The sequence below is a fragment of the Chanos chanos genome, chromosome 6 (genome assembly GCF_902362185.1).
Source record: "Chanos chanos chromosome 6, fChaCha1.1, whole genome shotgun sequence".
NCBI lineage: Eukaryota > Metazoa > Chordata > Actinopteri > Gonorynchiformes > Chanidae > Chanos > Chanos chanos.
The window spans coordinates 8,624,063-8,638,276 of record NC_044500.1 but is presented as its reverse complement, the minus strand read 5'-3'; the positions used below and the strand labels follow the sequence as shown (position 1 = coordinate 8,638,276).

The following is a 14,214-nucleotide window of genomic DNA, read 5'->3' as shown; positions in this document are numbered from 1 at the left end:
AGAATCATTAAGGTGGAATCAGAGAGAAGAGGGGAGGTGCCATAGACTGTCACTCAGATGTCTTAATGAACAGTCTGTGGTTAGGGTCCCAGTTTCACCAGCGTGGAAGGAGGGGCCGTTAACAACGGGAGGGCTTTAGGGAGGGAATAATGAGGTATGGGCGGGGCCACAGAGGATTCAGGTTAGAGGTCAGAGAGTACGGATATCAAAGAACTTAAAGGTTGAGCGTTTCATCCTTGGCTCCAGATTCATTTTGGTATTTAGAAGAGTCAAGCTGGTTTATATGGTAACTTAGCTGGTCAGGTGCTGTTGTATTTCTTGAAAACAACAGAAAAAAAAGAAAACTCCTAATAGAATTACTCGTGGGCTTCTGCAAGTCTTCAGGATCAGAGGAAATGGACGACTTCAATGAAGTAACAGCTCTGAAAATTCATGTACCAGGACTTTTTCTTTGTCCAGAATGTTGGTCTGCACTAAAAGAAGAACCAAAATCACGTAGCCCTGGACCAGATCCAGCATTCACATCATAAAGTAGAATTAGAGTGTGTGCGTGTGTGTGCGTGCGTGTGTGTGTGTGCATGTGTGCGTGTGTGTGTATGTGTGTGTGTGGGGTGTATGTGTATGTGTTTGAGGGAGTGTCTAAAATGTGTGTGTGTGTGTGTGGGGTGTGTGTATATGTGTGTGAGGGAGTGTCTAAGAGTGTGTGTGTGTATGTGTGTGTGTGTGTGTGTGTGTGTGAGTTGTTATGTACGGACTTGCAGCTCGCTGACCCTGTGACTATACCTGAGCTCTATTAAAACCACATTGCAATTTTCTTTTCAAGTATCCTGTTTCCATGGCGATTTTTTTTCAATGCCAGATGTCCCCGCACAGGACGCGCATATCCCAACACAGTGTGAAATACTGCATGTGTGTTTCCTCCTTTTGACATTTAAATACAGCATAAATCACCGCTCTACAATTACAGGGGGAGGTTTACGCCCAGTCATCAATCACTGATCATTAAATTGGATCCAAACTGTGAAACATTAACTGATAGAATGATAGAGTTAACACTGCTCTTGAAAATATGAAAATCATCAAATATATGTGCCTCTTAACATTTCTACCGTACATTGTTATAGAAAAATACTGCCAAAAATACTGGATGTCCTCCCTCTAAACACGGTTTACAAAACTCTTAAAAAATGTCCCAGAAAACAGTTTCTGCTAATTCCCCCTTGTTTCCATTCGTGGTAAAATACAGGCCAGTTTGACTTCACATCTTCAGTTAATAAGTTTATTTTTTTACAACCCATTTCCCAGACGTCATGGAGAGTGTTACTTTGAAGAGACTGCCAAAGAATCTCTGCAGATTGCGCACATCCCAGTGTCCAGAATAAACTGTTACGAATTACTTTGTTCTTAAAGTTGGAATATTAAGAGTGAATCTTCATGTCTGTTATTTTTTTATTGTTTTGGGCAAAACACTCACCTCAGCACACACTGAGGAATAGCACTGTCTTTATTTTGTTGTTTCTTGCTTGATGTTAAATTGGTTTTTATCCCGTGAAAAAATACAGAGAATCCCACTAGAATGAAAAGATTTGCATACCCAGCCATACATTAATAAACACCACATGGACATGTGACAAGTCTAATTCAGTTCCATAATATCACAAAGTTTTACAAGGATTTTCTAGTGGTGGGAAGCAATTGCAGTTCAATACACCTTATTGTCTTGCTTCCTCCATTACTGGTAACATAAGCGTGTTTACAGCCTCAAAGGGCCATCGCTCTGAACAATCAATCACACAGTAGGTGCCTCCCCAACAACAGCCAATCAGAACACAGTTTGGTTTATGACCTCATAATATCTTGTAGCTGGTTTAAACTCTTCTAGGTCTTATTGTTAGGGCCTGCCTGTAGCTTTTTTAAAAGTATAAAAATATACACAAGATAATGCAGATGTTTGTGTATCCATGACAATACCTGCTGTTAGTCTGTGCCTATAACCCATGTCACATGTTAAATGCAAGTTTTTTCCCTGTCTTGCTTTAATACTGTGCACAAACATATTTGAATATGAGAACACATATTCCATATTGAGAAATAGCCATTTAGTGGGACTGCTTGGATAACACAGGCGTAATGACACAGTCACCTGCTAAGAAATGACTGAGATTTCTTATCACTTCATCTACATGGTTCAAGAGCCCCCACTGTTTAGGAACGCTTATATTAATTAAGTAGAAATGACATGTTTCTAATAAAAAAACAACAACAACAACAAAAAAAAACCTTAGCTCACAGTTTTAAGCAAACGTGAGATGGCTCTGATTCATTTTTGCTGAAGCAGTAAGACAAACACCTCAGAAATGTCATTCGGTATTGCCAAAAGTCATTTGGTATTGCCAAATGTCATTCGGTATTGCCAAAAGTTTGATTAAGCTTCTCTTGGGATCATCCCCCTCATTTTGACTGTAACTGGGGAAAAGCATTATTGAGGTGCTGGCCAAGAACATTTATTATTGCACATCATTACAACGCATTACAACATGTATCTGAAATGTCAAGTGATTTCTTGAATTATTCTCAGAGACAAATGAGAAAAGTATTGCCATGTGTCAGGATTCTTAATTAAATGGTATTATTTCATCCTTTGCATTCGTGATGAGCAAAAAAGAGATCCCTATCTTGAAGATTGCAATAATATAAAATGCTATAACAATAAAAATAATTTTAACAAGTTTTAGTATATTTGTTTGACTGTTTAATTATACTGCAGTAGCATGTTATCAAAAGGTACACGTTTATCGTGAATGATACATATTTTCGTTCTTGAAATATTAATTATGATAGATCTTTTGCTTTTGTTTTCCATGCTTATCCTTGTGGTGAGAGACGCCACAGTTTCTTGGAGTATTGACCACAAGGTGTCGCCAATATCTACCGTCATATCTAAACTCACCCATGCTGGGTCCAGTGCCTCTGTTCCAGTGTAACTACATAAATATCTGATGTTTTTATGTATTGACCTGACAGTCAAGTCAGTATCTAGGAAGATGACACTTTGATTATATTCACGCTAGCTTAGCTCCGAGGTTTTATTTATTTATCTATTTCGAAATGAGTAATCCTTTGTGTGTGTCTGTGTGTGTGAGTACATGTGAGTCAGTTTGTCTGAGTCTGTGTGTGTACACATACAATCTATTATAACAGAGCAAACGTAAACATGGTTATTGTTCTTGCTGTTTTTCAACTTTTTTTTTTCTCTCAGCGCTTACTTGTCAAACTCCAATATTCCATGCCAATAACGCACTAGTGAGAACAGAGGGGATGCCCCTGCAATATCATACGCGGCTCTTTTCAAAAGCTTGCGATTGTAGGGGAGGGGATAGTCAAATGAGGCCCGAGCTTAAGATGCCTCTCCCAGCTCAAACGCCACTACTCCTCCGCTTTCTCTGTGTTAAAGTATAGACCACAGTGGTTTCAATTTTAGAAAAAAAAATCGCGTGGAATATCCACTCCCTGCAAACTGCTCCTGCGCGTTTTGTTCGTGCGGACCGATTTTTTTTTCTACAGTTTTTGATCCATGACGGCGGTTTGGTTTACTAGTGGTTTTTAGTAATCAGAAGTTACGCGGCAGTCGGAATATTTCTTATTAATGGTTTTAACGCGACCCACTCCTTTGGGAGTGTGCAAAAGACAACCAACGTCCGTACTGAGTGCAACTTCAAACGCAAATGGATTGTAATAAGCCTGCCTTGATGGCACCTCCAGTACCGCCACACAAACCGAAACCCACCCGGGCATCCGACTCACACGAGCGGCTGCTGAAGTGTGTACTCCTTGGGGACGGCGCGGTGGGGAAAACCAGTCTCGTTGTCAGCTACACAACGAATGGATATCCAACGAAATATGTCCCTACCGCTTTTGATGACTTCTCTGGTAAGAGCGCTTGACTTTTTAGAACGACTCATTTTGACCTTTAATTGACAGTATACGGAATGAAAGTCGGAGTAGTTTCTCCAGCAATGACCATATTCGGAAACTAATCTAAACTGTTTAGATTATTTTCTTCTGTATACCGGAGACAGCCTCCGTCTTGAAACAGGCTGATTTAAACGACAGTCACCCGAAGCAGACAGAAAAATCTCTTCCTTTCACACCCGGGTAACTAAAACGCATCACAGAAAATTATAGTGTTAAGATTAAGAGGCCACCTTCGACAGCTGTGGAAAGAAGTATCAGAATTATGTCATTGGAAAAGACATTGAATGACGCTCCCGCCTACTGGAGTAGCGACGATAATGCAATGCAAACAAATGCTTTTCAGGCACTCTGCCCTATTTTCATTTACAGATAGATAAAATAAAACAAAATGAAATAAAATAATAATAATACCAGTAACAAAATCTCTCAACGCACATCACGTTCTGGCTCAGATGATTCCTGTGTGAAAACAATATCCCCCAGAATCGTGACCTTTTTTTTTTTTAATCTATCCGAAGTCTTAAAACAGTCGTGCTTCGCTCTATGGAACCCCCTAACACTCACAAGCGTGTCTTTGTGCTTGTAGTCTGCTCTGTGCAAATACGCTTGACCTGAAATCTGTAGCATAAACCCCAAAAGGCCCCACCTGTTGCAAAACTTCTGGGGAGGGATTGTCTTACTTCCTTGTGACACTGTTATTTTTCCATAGGGATTGTGCGGCTGCTGCGAGAGCCCCTATGATGTCATAGTTTGGCCGCTGGAATATGATCCCGCTTCTGAACTCCCATTTCTGAGCAGTTATGTAATTCTACAGGTGGCAGTTTTTTGGAGAAAGGGGGCAAAATCAAAGAAGGATCATATGACATGGATTTGAACTCAGTTACTCAGTGGGAAAGACATAGTAAACCAATGACAAGTCCCCAGAAATCCCTCCACACAGTGTTTCCACTGAGTTTCACAATGCATTGAACTGGTTTTAACCTGGTGCAAGAATTTTTTTTTTATATAACTTGTGATACCCGTATGACGATGAATCAACTCGAAATATTATATCAAAGCTTACGGACAATCCTTTACATTTTCAGGAGATTAATCCTTCATATTCCTCTTAAAGATAACATGCACACACATTAATTACAGTGTTTTAGAACGCACTGAACGTGAATGTGATGATTCTGGTACAGTTGAAAAGGTCCTTTTTTTTTTTTTTTTTTGCCTCAGTGTGGTCGTCTTTGATCTGCGTAGATGTGTGTGGGTTGGTTTGTTTGGAGTGTCAGGTGGAACAGCAAAGGCAGGTGTGACTGCTGCCGTGAGTGAGTGAGCGCTAATGTAGGCCGCAAGCATGACTCACCCTTTTCTCTCTCTCTCTCTCTCTCTCTCTCTGTCTCCCCCTTTGTTTTTCCCCCCTCAGCGGTGGTACAAGTGGATGGACACCCCGTGAGGCTGCAGCTGTGTGACACTGCTGGACAGGTGAGAAAATAGACTATATACACACCACTGCATATACCACCATATACACCACTATAAACACCACTCTGGAGTTTTAGACGGGTACAGATCTCACTATGAACAAGACACACAACTACACACACACACACACACACACACACACACACACACACACACTTTCCCTTTGTTGCAAAGCCTCCTACTTCCTAATCAAACTCAAACACGTCCTCGGGGCTCAGGGGGGAAAAAAAGGCCGCGACAGGGACTGTCTGTGAACGCGTCCGTTTTGCAAGGCCACCGTGCTTGACGTCTCTCTCTCTCTCTCTCTCTCTCTCTCTCTCTCTCTCTCTCTCCCTCTCTCTCTCCCTCTCTCTCTCTCTCTCTCTCTCTCTCTCTCTCCCTCTCTCTCTCTCTCTCTCTCTCTCTCTCTCTCTCTCTCCCTCTCTCTCTCTCTCTCTCTCTCTCTCTCTCTCTCTCTCTCTCCAGAGACTTTTCTTTTGTCCAGAGCTGTCCTCCTCCAACCCTTTTACCTTGAACACACAAACCCCCACAGAATCTCACATATCTAATTAGGCAAGCCCTTTTTTGAATCTGAAGTGAGAGTGCAGGCGTCTGTGACGTAACGGTGCTGAGGGACAGATGAAAGGGGCTGAATGAAGGTAAATGAAGGGGCGAGAGGGCCGATTGAGAGGCATCGACCCAGTAATTAAATTAGATTGGAGGTGACGCGGTAGAGTGTGGCAACCACAGAGTGGGTGGAGAGAAAATACCAAACGAGTCTCTCTCTCTCTCTCTCTCTCTCTCTCTCTCTCTCCCGCTCTCTCTCTCTCTCTCTCTCTCTCTCGCTCCCTCTCCCTCTCTTGCTCTCTCTCTCACCATATGCCATACAGGCTTAAACAGAGGACTGTGTAACCGCGATTTGTACCTTGAAGCAAAGAGTGTCAAGCCAAGCTTTTGGAGCACTGTTTGTTCAAGATCCAGGGAGATTGTGAAGCAATGTCTCTCACAAGATGTCTAGTGGAAAAAAAAAAAAAAAAAACCAAACTTTTTTGTGATGCTTATTTTGACTGTGCAGAGTCCACAGTTTGACATAACACTGAAATTATTATGACTCTTGTGAATTGGAAACTTCTCAGTCCCAACACAATGTCCAAATACCAGCCCACTGTTCTTGCTTTACTGTATAGGGTTATGAATGGGTAACTTTGCCCTCTGAGTACACAAGTCATAAATCCACTCCTACAGCCAGACATAGACAAGCTGGGGCAAACCTCCACAGATAAGACCTTTCGCTCTGTAGGGTAGATATCTACACTTTCATATGTATTTTCACAGAGTAGAGGAGGCGGCTGCTTTGGGCTAAGAAAAGAAAAAGAACAATCGTTGGCAATTGTTGAGTCTCTCATTTCAGTGAATTAAGACTGGTAGATTTTTTTTTTTTTTTTGTCTTGTGGGTTTTTCAGTCGAAGTTTTATTTATTTATTTATTTAAGAGACTCAAAAGATATAAATCAGACTTAAAAACAAGAAGTTGTTGACAGAAAATTAAGTCATGTTAAGCACAGTGTAAACTCGGAGAGAGAGAGAGAGAAAAAAAATGAAGCTTCAGGAAACCAAACTATAAATTGATTTAATAATGACATTCCAGGGGACACTGACTTTCAAAATCTTTAATTTTGTCTCTGAATTTTTGAGCACTTCAATTTTTGAAGATTTTTTTTTTTTTTTTTTTACCGAGCTTCTGGTTTAATTTTGTCTACCAGTTTTCAAACATACCTTTGGTAGTGGAAGAATCTCCTTTCCTGCACGAAATGGAAAGGGTTAAGGGTGCTTGTCTGTGCCAGGTTTAATCTGTGTTCTCAAGGATTTGGGAGGCCCCGCACTCCAAAGCTTTTTAGATCCATAGAGTTCATTTACTCGATTTGTATAGTTTAAAGGCTAAGGGCAGGGTGTGCCTTTGTAAAAACTGACAGCTCGTTTTTGGCTGGATTATCAAAAACAGCAAGCTCCCCCAGTTACCAGCGAGATATGACATATTCCTGGTATAGATCCGACCCACAAAGTTTTAATTCCTTTATTTATTAATTTCGGCAAATTATTAAACACCCCTGCAAGCGGTAAAAGGATTTTATTACTGAGAACAGTATTTGGAATTCTTGTGTGGATTTTGAAACAGGCTTAAAAAGGTTCAAATTTCCTATGAGTCTGCAGGTTACTTTTATAAGGACTAAATTCCAAAGCGCTCATTCTTTTTTTCTTAAACTGTAAGACTGAAAGAATAAGAACTGTCAGTGGATACAGCCTAAGCTGTGTCTACATCAGACGACACATCAGTGTTTTGTCTTGTTTGGTGTGTTTTCTCACTCTCCTGGTTTTTTTCTCCCTGTCTCTCTCTCTCTCTCTCTCTCTCTCTCTCTCAGGACGAGTTTGATAAGTTGAGGCATTTCTGCTACTCCCGCACCGACGTCCTTCTGCTTTGCTTTAGCGTTGTGAGCCCCGCGTCTTTCCAGAACGTCTGGGAGAAGTGGGTGCCCGAAATTCGCCGACGATGCCCCCTCACGCCCGTCCTCCTCGTCGGCACCCAGTGCGACCTACGCCAAGACGTCAAAGTCCTGATCGAGCTCGCCCGTCGTCGCGAGAGACCCGTTCCCGAGGAGGACGCCCGAGCCCTGGCGGACAAAATCGGCGCCGTCGCGTACGTGGAGTGCTCGGCTCTGACCCAGAAGAACCTGAAAGATGTGTTCGACGCCGCCATCTCCGTGGGCCTGAGGCACTCTGACAGACGGGCCCGTAGAGAACGAAAGGTCCGAAGTACCGCGGACAAGGTAAAAATGCTCTCCAAGTCATGGTGGAAGAAATACGTTTGCATACAGTAAGTCTGCCCCTGGAGAAAAGGGACTTGAATGTACTGTGGAGGCGCTAACCAAGTTCCCCAAAGACTCTTGACTTGTCGAGTGGACTCTGTGTTCTTCAAGGAGACAATGTGTGACTGATAAGAACCCTTTCAGGAGAGTGTTGCTGGACTAACTTAAAGATGGAAAGAATGTGGCTTGAGCTGAGGGAGATTCGCTCGTTGCTGAGCGAAAGATATTGACTCAGCTACGGACAGTGGCCTTTGCCTGGTCACGGTTACCGTAGCAACTCCAAACCCCAAACAGCTCTCCGACTATAGTCACGCGATCAGCGTCGTCGGTCTGTGGTGAAGAAATGTGATCTGGATCTTTGAACGGAGAGGGCGGCTTGCCAGGCAGGCAGGACTGATGGAACTGGAGAAGGCAGTTTCTCCGTTGCTGGGCTAGCATTGTCATTTAACCCAATCTCAGTTCCAGTGCTCTGTGTTGTATTTATTTTACCCTTTTACTCTGTAGATGTACTGTATGAATTTTCTTTTTCCGTGATATGCAATTGAACCATCCAGATCAATTTTCAGTGGTACTGTGTTCTTGTTTTTGCCTTCAGTCAGTCGTTGAATGGTAAAGATTGAATCTTGTGGATGTTTGAGCCAGGGGTACCAAAGTGATGGAATGTTGTCTTGCTCTGTGGGTGTTTTCTCAGCTGTTACTAATGCGGGCTATCCAGTCAATACTCTCCAAAGTGTGAGATGTTTGTTATTATCCCAAAACAATGTGCTATGATGGACAGTCGTCATGGGGACTTCCATATCAACCTGTGGTAATTTGGGGCAATTACTGTTCAGTGACGTTTAATCCTAATGTTGTGGGTTGCACTCTGTACTCTGAAGTTAATTAAATCCATTGAGTTACATTTTCCACAACCACTTATCTCAGTTTTGCACAGTGAATCTGATTGGTTAGGCTATCACTTAGTTGCCATGGTGATAAGGTAAGAGGTGAATGAACAGAGCCGTTGTACCTACGTAACCACTGAACCTTGGACAGTGGGATCTGTCACTTTTAACCCCGACGCGTTCTCTTATTATTTAAGTAACTCATCCATTTTTCAGTCGATTTGAATATGTTTCTCTTACGGAAAGAGGTGCTCTGTTTAGCCTCGGCCCATGATTGGCTTTTTTATTGTGTTCACATTGACTCATATTTTCAATTCCTCTAGTTCATCTTAGGAACAAGTAAAAAAAAAAAAAAAAAAAAAAAAATCAGAAAGAAAGATACCTGTTAGCTGTACCTCTCCTCATAGGAATACAAAATCACAAGCGTGAATAGCCAAAGAGAACACGTCAGCGTTTGCTTTCCCTTCTTCAGAGGCGTGTTAACTCTTACAGAAAAGACGCTCCGAGGATTAACCATAAACTCTCCTGTCACAGATCAAAGGGTACGGCACCTAAGAGATTTCACTAATTTTATATTGAGATGTATCGTTTTTTTTTCTGTGCCATGTCTTCATCAGGGTAAATTCTTATGTAGATTTGTACATTTCTGTAACTATATGTAAGTGTCACCCCCCCCCCCCCCAACCCACCCCCTCCCTCTCTGTCTTTGTCTCTTCATTTCCTCTCTGTGGTACTCTGTGTTTGAATCTTGTCGATTGCTCTCTCTGTCTGATTCATGGTGATCATGGAAACGGCAACCCAGAATAAATGTGAAATTTCACTGATACTGAAACTGGGCTCCAGTCATGTGTTTATGTGATCAGCCATGGGGTTTATCGGGAAAACACTCTTCACACTATGTATGTAACTATTAAAAAACACGGTCAGGGCGACAGTAACTGCAGTACTGTTATTATAATAGGAGTGTGCCTTTTTGGTGGAGTTGCAGCATGAAGGATTAGTGATATCCAAAGGATTTCCTGTTCAACATCCACAAATTACGATTTTGTTAATTAAACCCTTGTTGTATAATACTTGCGTAATGCTTTGTTGTTTTACACTTTCCCAATGCCATGCCATACTTACAAAATCAAAAGGCATGCAGATGATTCAGCTCCTTATATCTTCAAGTTGTGTGTGTGTGTGTGTGTGTGTGTTTGTTTGTGTATATATATATATATATATATATATATATATATATATACATATGTATGTATGTATGTATGTATATGTGTATATTTATGTGTGTGTGTGTATATATATACACACATATATATATATATATATATACACACACACACACACACACACACACACACACACACACATATATATAAAAGTCACTGAACAGTATATAGTCTATACATACATACATACATATACACACACACACATATATATATGGATAGATAGATAGATATATAGACATATACTTTATATATGTGTGTGTGTGTGTGTGTGTGTGTGTGTGTGTATTGTAAAAATATGCTTCAAACATGGCAGATCCAAACAGAAACAAAACCTACAGAACATAAAATCTTCTATATCTGTCCAATCACTTTATGCTAATACCCTGTAGACTCAGTAGACAATGATTATGAAACTAAAGAAGTTTGACGAGACATTTGTGATTATAGAAGTGCCTAGGCGGGTATTCCACACCATTCATTTTGAGATTTTATGTTTTGTCTAACAGAGGAGTCATGGAGAAAAAAAATTATGACAGGATAAAACACAGTTTGTACGCAGCCAACGATAATTAAGTTTTCTCCTCACAACTAAACACCAGCCTCAGTCAAACCTCAATGCACACTCTGGATAGCAAAGTCAAGAGGAAATCCTCAAACGGCTCTGAAGTTGTAAAAATACACACACACACACACACACACACACACACAAACACACACACACACACACACACACATGCACGCATGCACACACAGATTGTTGCAGACTTTCACTTCGATTAAAAGATGAAAGATCGTATCCAAGACGTCATCCAACAAGCTAAACCTTTGACTCGTGTCAAAAAAACTGTAAAATAAATTACGTGCATTAGATTTACCACGCTGAACCAAGAAAATTGACATTACCTCCAAAATTCAGTTACTTTAATCAAAAGCCTTTTATAACGAGCCAACGACAAGTTAAACCCAAATGAGAAGAAAGCGAAATATGACAGACTTGTGACTTGTGCCATATGTGAAATGTTGTGTTCAATGACCTGCTTACTTTTTATTCTCTCAAGTTCAGATGGGTTTTGAACCCATTCCATTCTTATGTAACTTCTGGGAATGTTTAGGTAATACTTGATCCCAGAACTGACTTGAAAGGGACTGCAGTAATCAGTTTTGATGACTTGAAGTCGGTGCTGGGTTTCTTTGTCTGTCTTGAGTAATTACTACCAGAATGACTGGGGCACAATGAGAAAGAGAGAGGGAGAGATCAAGAAAGAGAGAAAGAGAAAAGAGAGAGAAGAGAGGAAGAAAGAGAGAGAGGGAGGGAGAGAGAAAGAGGGAGAGAGAGAGAGAGAGAGAAATAAAGAAGGTGAAAGAAAGGACAGGATTAACATATAACAGTGTAGTAGGTTAAGGGAGTCACAGATGTGTCTGGCTGTGAACTTGTCACTGTGATGTGGACAGGATTACTTAGCCCCAGTTCAAATCTCCAGTAGTGTGATGCAACGTACACCGGCTCCTGCAGTGAAATTATTCGTTGGATTTAAGCAAGCAGCTGTGTGGTCTAGTATGGAACATTGTTAGTGACACAAATCTGGTTTCAAAGCATGTTTAAGGGGTTTTGCAGGCTTGTTGCTCTAGATAAATGAAACCTTATTACGTACACTCGGCGAGTGTTTCACAACGTCGACCTAAGCGCCACACTCAGGGTTAAGTCGCCTCTAAAGCCACGCAATGCAGTTAGACAGATCATGAGGACATCGAGGACACCGAACAATGCCTTTTATTTTCCCATCACCATGGGAACGCCGACTCTATCTTCTGACCTGCGTGCTTTTATTGCCTTGGAATAGCGTTGTAAAACCAACACAAAATCAAACTGAGCCAGTTCTCATTTAGAGGTGGGACTAATGGAGAGATGATCATGCAGTAATCTTTAATAAGTTGCACCGCGGCCTCATAAAAGCTGGAGAAGGTGGCACCTCTTGTGTTCCGTGCCAGATACAAGGCGGGTTTTGCTATTGAACGATGTGTTCTGGAGAACAGATCATAAAAAGCTGTAGGTGAATACAGCACAGCTGTCTGTGAGTCACGTCCCCCCCCCCCACCACACACACACACACACACACACACACACACACACACACACACCTCTCCCTCAAGGCTCACTCATTGTATGAACACAAATGTGAATCCTTGGGCTTGCTCAGTTTTTCCATGCATGTGGGCTTGTGCGTGTGTGTGTGTGCATGTGTGTGTGTGTGTGTGTGTGGTTTTGATATGCTTGGCCTTTTTTGTGTATCACCATTCATACTTTTATTCATGTGTTATTCTTGTCACGTGTTACCATTACTCCTTTCCTTTTTCAGTGTGTGTGTGTGTGTGTGTGTGTGTGATAGAGAGCGAGAGAGAGAGAGAGAGAGAGGGAGAATATAGGGCAGGAGAAATACGTATGTAAACACATTCGAGCTGCATTGAGTATGCTCCTATCACTTCTGTTAAGGGAAATTCAGCCCATTCAAACTGTGTTGACAGTACACTTTCATGGTGCCCTTATCTCAATAACACAAAGACTACTGTCCAGTGCAGGTTAGAAAAAGTTATAATCTCTGCACTTTGATCTCTGTGACTGTTTTTCAGAGGCTAATTGAAAGACTTGGTAAAAAAAAAAAAAAAAAAAAAAAAGATTATCTTGTACAATGATGTTGTCCACAGTACTGGAATATTATACAAAGCAATGAACTGTATCTCCATTTCGCTGTTTAAATTGTCTTTCACTGTGGTCTTCTGGGCAGTGGCAACTGTCAAGTTGTTCCACCTCATGATCTGCCAGAGTGTACAAGTGTGTATGTGTGTGTGTGTGTGTGTGTGTGTGTGTGTGTAAAAAGCCAAGATTACGTATTTAAAATGGGATTTTTAATGATATGCTTATCTGACTCACATTCCTTGCCTTGGATTTCATTTCGTTTGTGCTCTGATATCATCATCACAGCAGAGCATGTAATTGGACAGCAAGTGAGGCCAACTTGGGCCAGCTTATCTGATTGGCTAAATGAGCTTGCATTGTTCTGTCACTGTGTCACACAGTTGGTGTGGTAATCACTCTCTCTGTCTCTCTCTCTCTCTCTCTCTCTCTCTCTCTCTTTCTCTCTATCTCTCTATCTCCAACTCTAACCGCACTGTCTTTTTTTACCCTCACTTGTTTTGTTGTAGTTTCTCCCTTTACCCTGTTTGCTGGTCTTTGGATGCCTTTGATCTCCCATATGGGGACTGATAGGGGCCTCTACTCTTGCCAAACCGTGACACTGTCAAAGCTTTTCCTGTGTTTGTACATCAGATAGGCAGCTAACAAGGGGGTTTTACAGCAAGCTAAAGAGAGTGAAAGGATGTAAGAGAGAGAGAGAGGGAGAGAGAGAGGGAGAGAGAGAGAGAGAGAGAGAGAGAGGGAGAGAGAAAACAAAGAGAAACGTGGAGTCACAGTCCTCCGTATTGATCGCACAATGTCAGATTTCGATACCAACAAGCTAAACATTAGCCAAACAAACTAAACAAGCTAATCTTTCTCATGCTTCCATGCAACAGTCCTGTCCTTAAAACGTGTGTGTGTGTCTGTGTGTGTGTGTGTGTGTGTATGTGCATGCTCTCACGTGCTGTTTCACAAATCTCAGAAACGATACGCGATGAGGAAACAAGTAAAAAAAAAAAAGTGTTTGGTTCTCTTGATATCACCGTTTGTTTTTCTTGTTTGTTTCTCTTGACATTACCAGAGAAAAAAAGAGAACAGTCCATAAATCTATATTCTGCTGACCAGTTTTATTTGCCAAGG

The 14,214-nt window shown here is 41.5% G+C and overlaps 1 protein-coding gene across 1 annotated transcript; it reads left to right on the top strand.

Annotated features, from left to right (window-relative positions):
- The first annotated feature begins 3,488 nt into the window (after nucleotides 1–3,488).
- rhoub (ras homolog family member Ub) lies at nucleotides 3,489–9,525 on the top strand. The gene is made up of 3 exons (XM_030777530.1): nucleotides 3,489–3,930; nucleotides 5,387–5,445; nucleotides 7,844–9,525. Exons 1-3 carry the CDS (start codon nucleotides 3,726–3,728, stop codon nucleotides 8,297–8,299), a joined length of 720 nt encoding a protein of 239 aa, XP_030633390.1. The 5' UTR covers nucleotides 3,489–3,725; the 3' UTR covers nucleotides 8,300–9,525.
- Nucleotides 9,526–14,214: the final 4,689 nt, after the last annotated feature.

Bases quoted from the DNA above. Each gene is read 5' to 3' on its own strand.
- rhoub (XM_030777530.1), top strand. From the start codon at position 3,726: ATGGATTGTAATAAGCCTGCCTTGATGGCACCTCCAGTACCGCCACAC. The intron at 3,931-5,386 runs GTAAGAGCGCTT...TTCCCCCCTCAG, and splicing joins CGCTTTTGATGACTTCTCTG to CGGTGGTACAAGTGGATGGA. The intron at 5,446-7,843 runs GTGAGAAAATAG...TCTCTCTCTCAG, and splicing joins TGTGTGACACTGCTGGACAG to GACGAGTTTGATAAGTTGAG.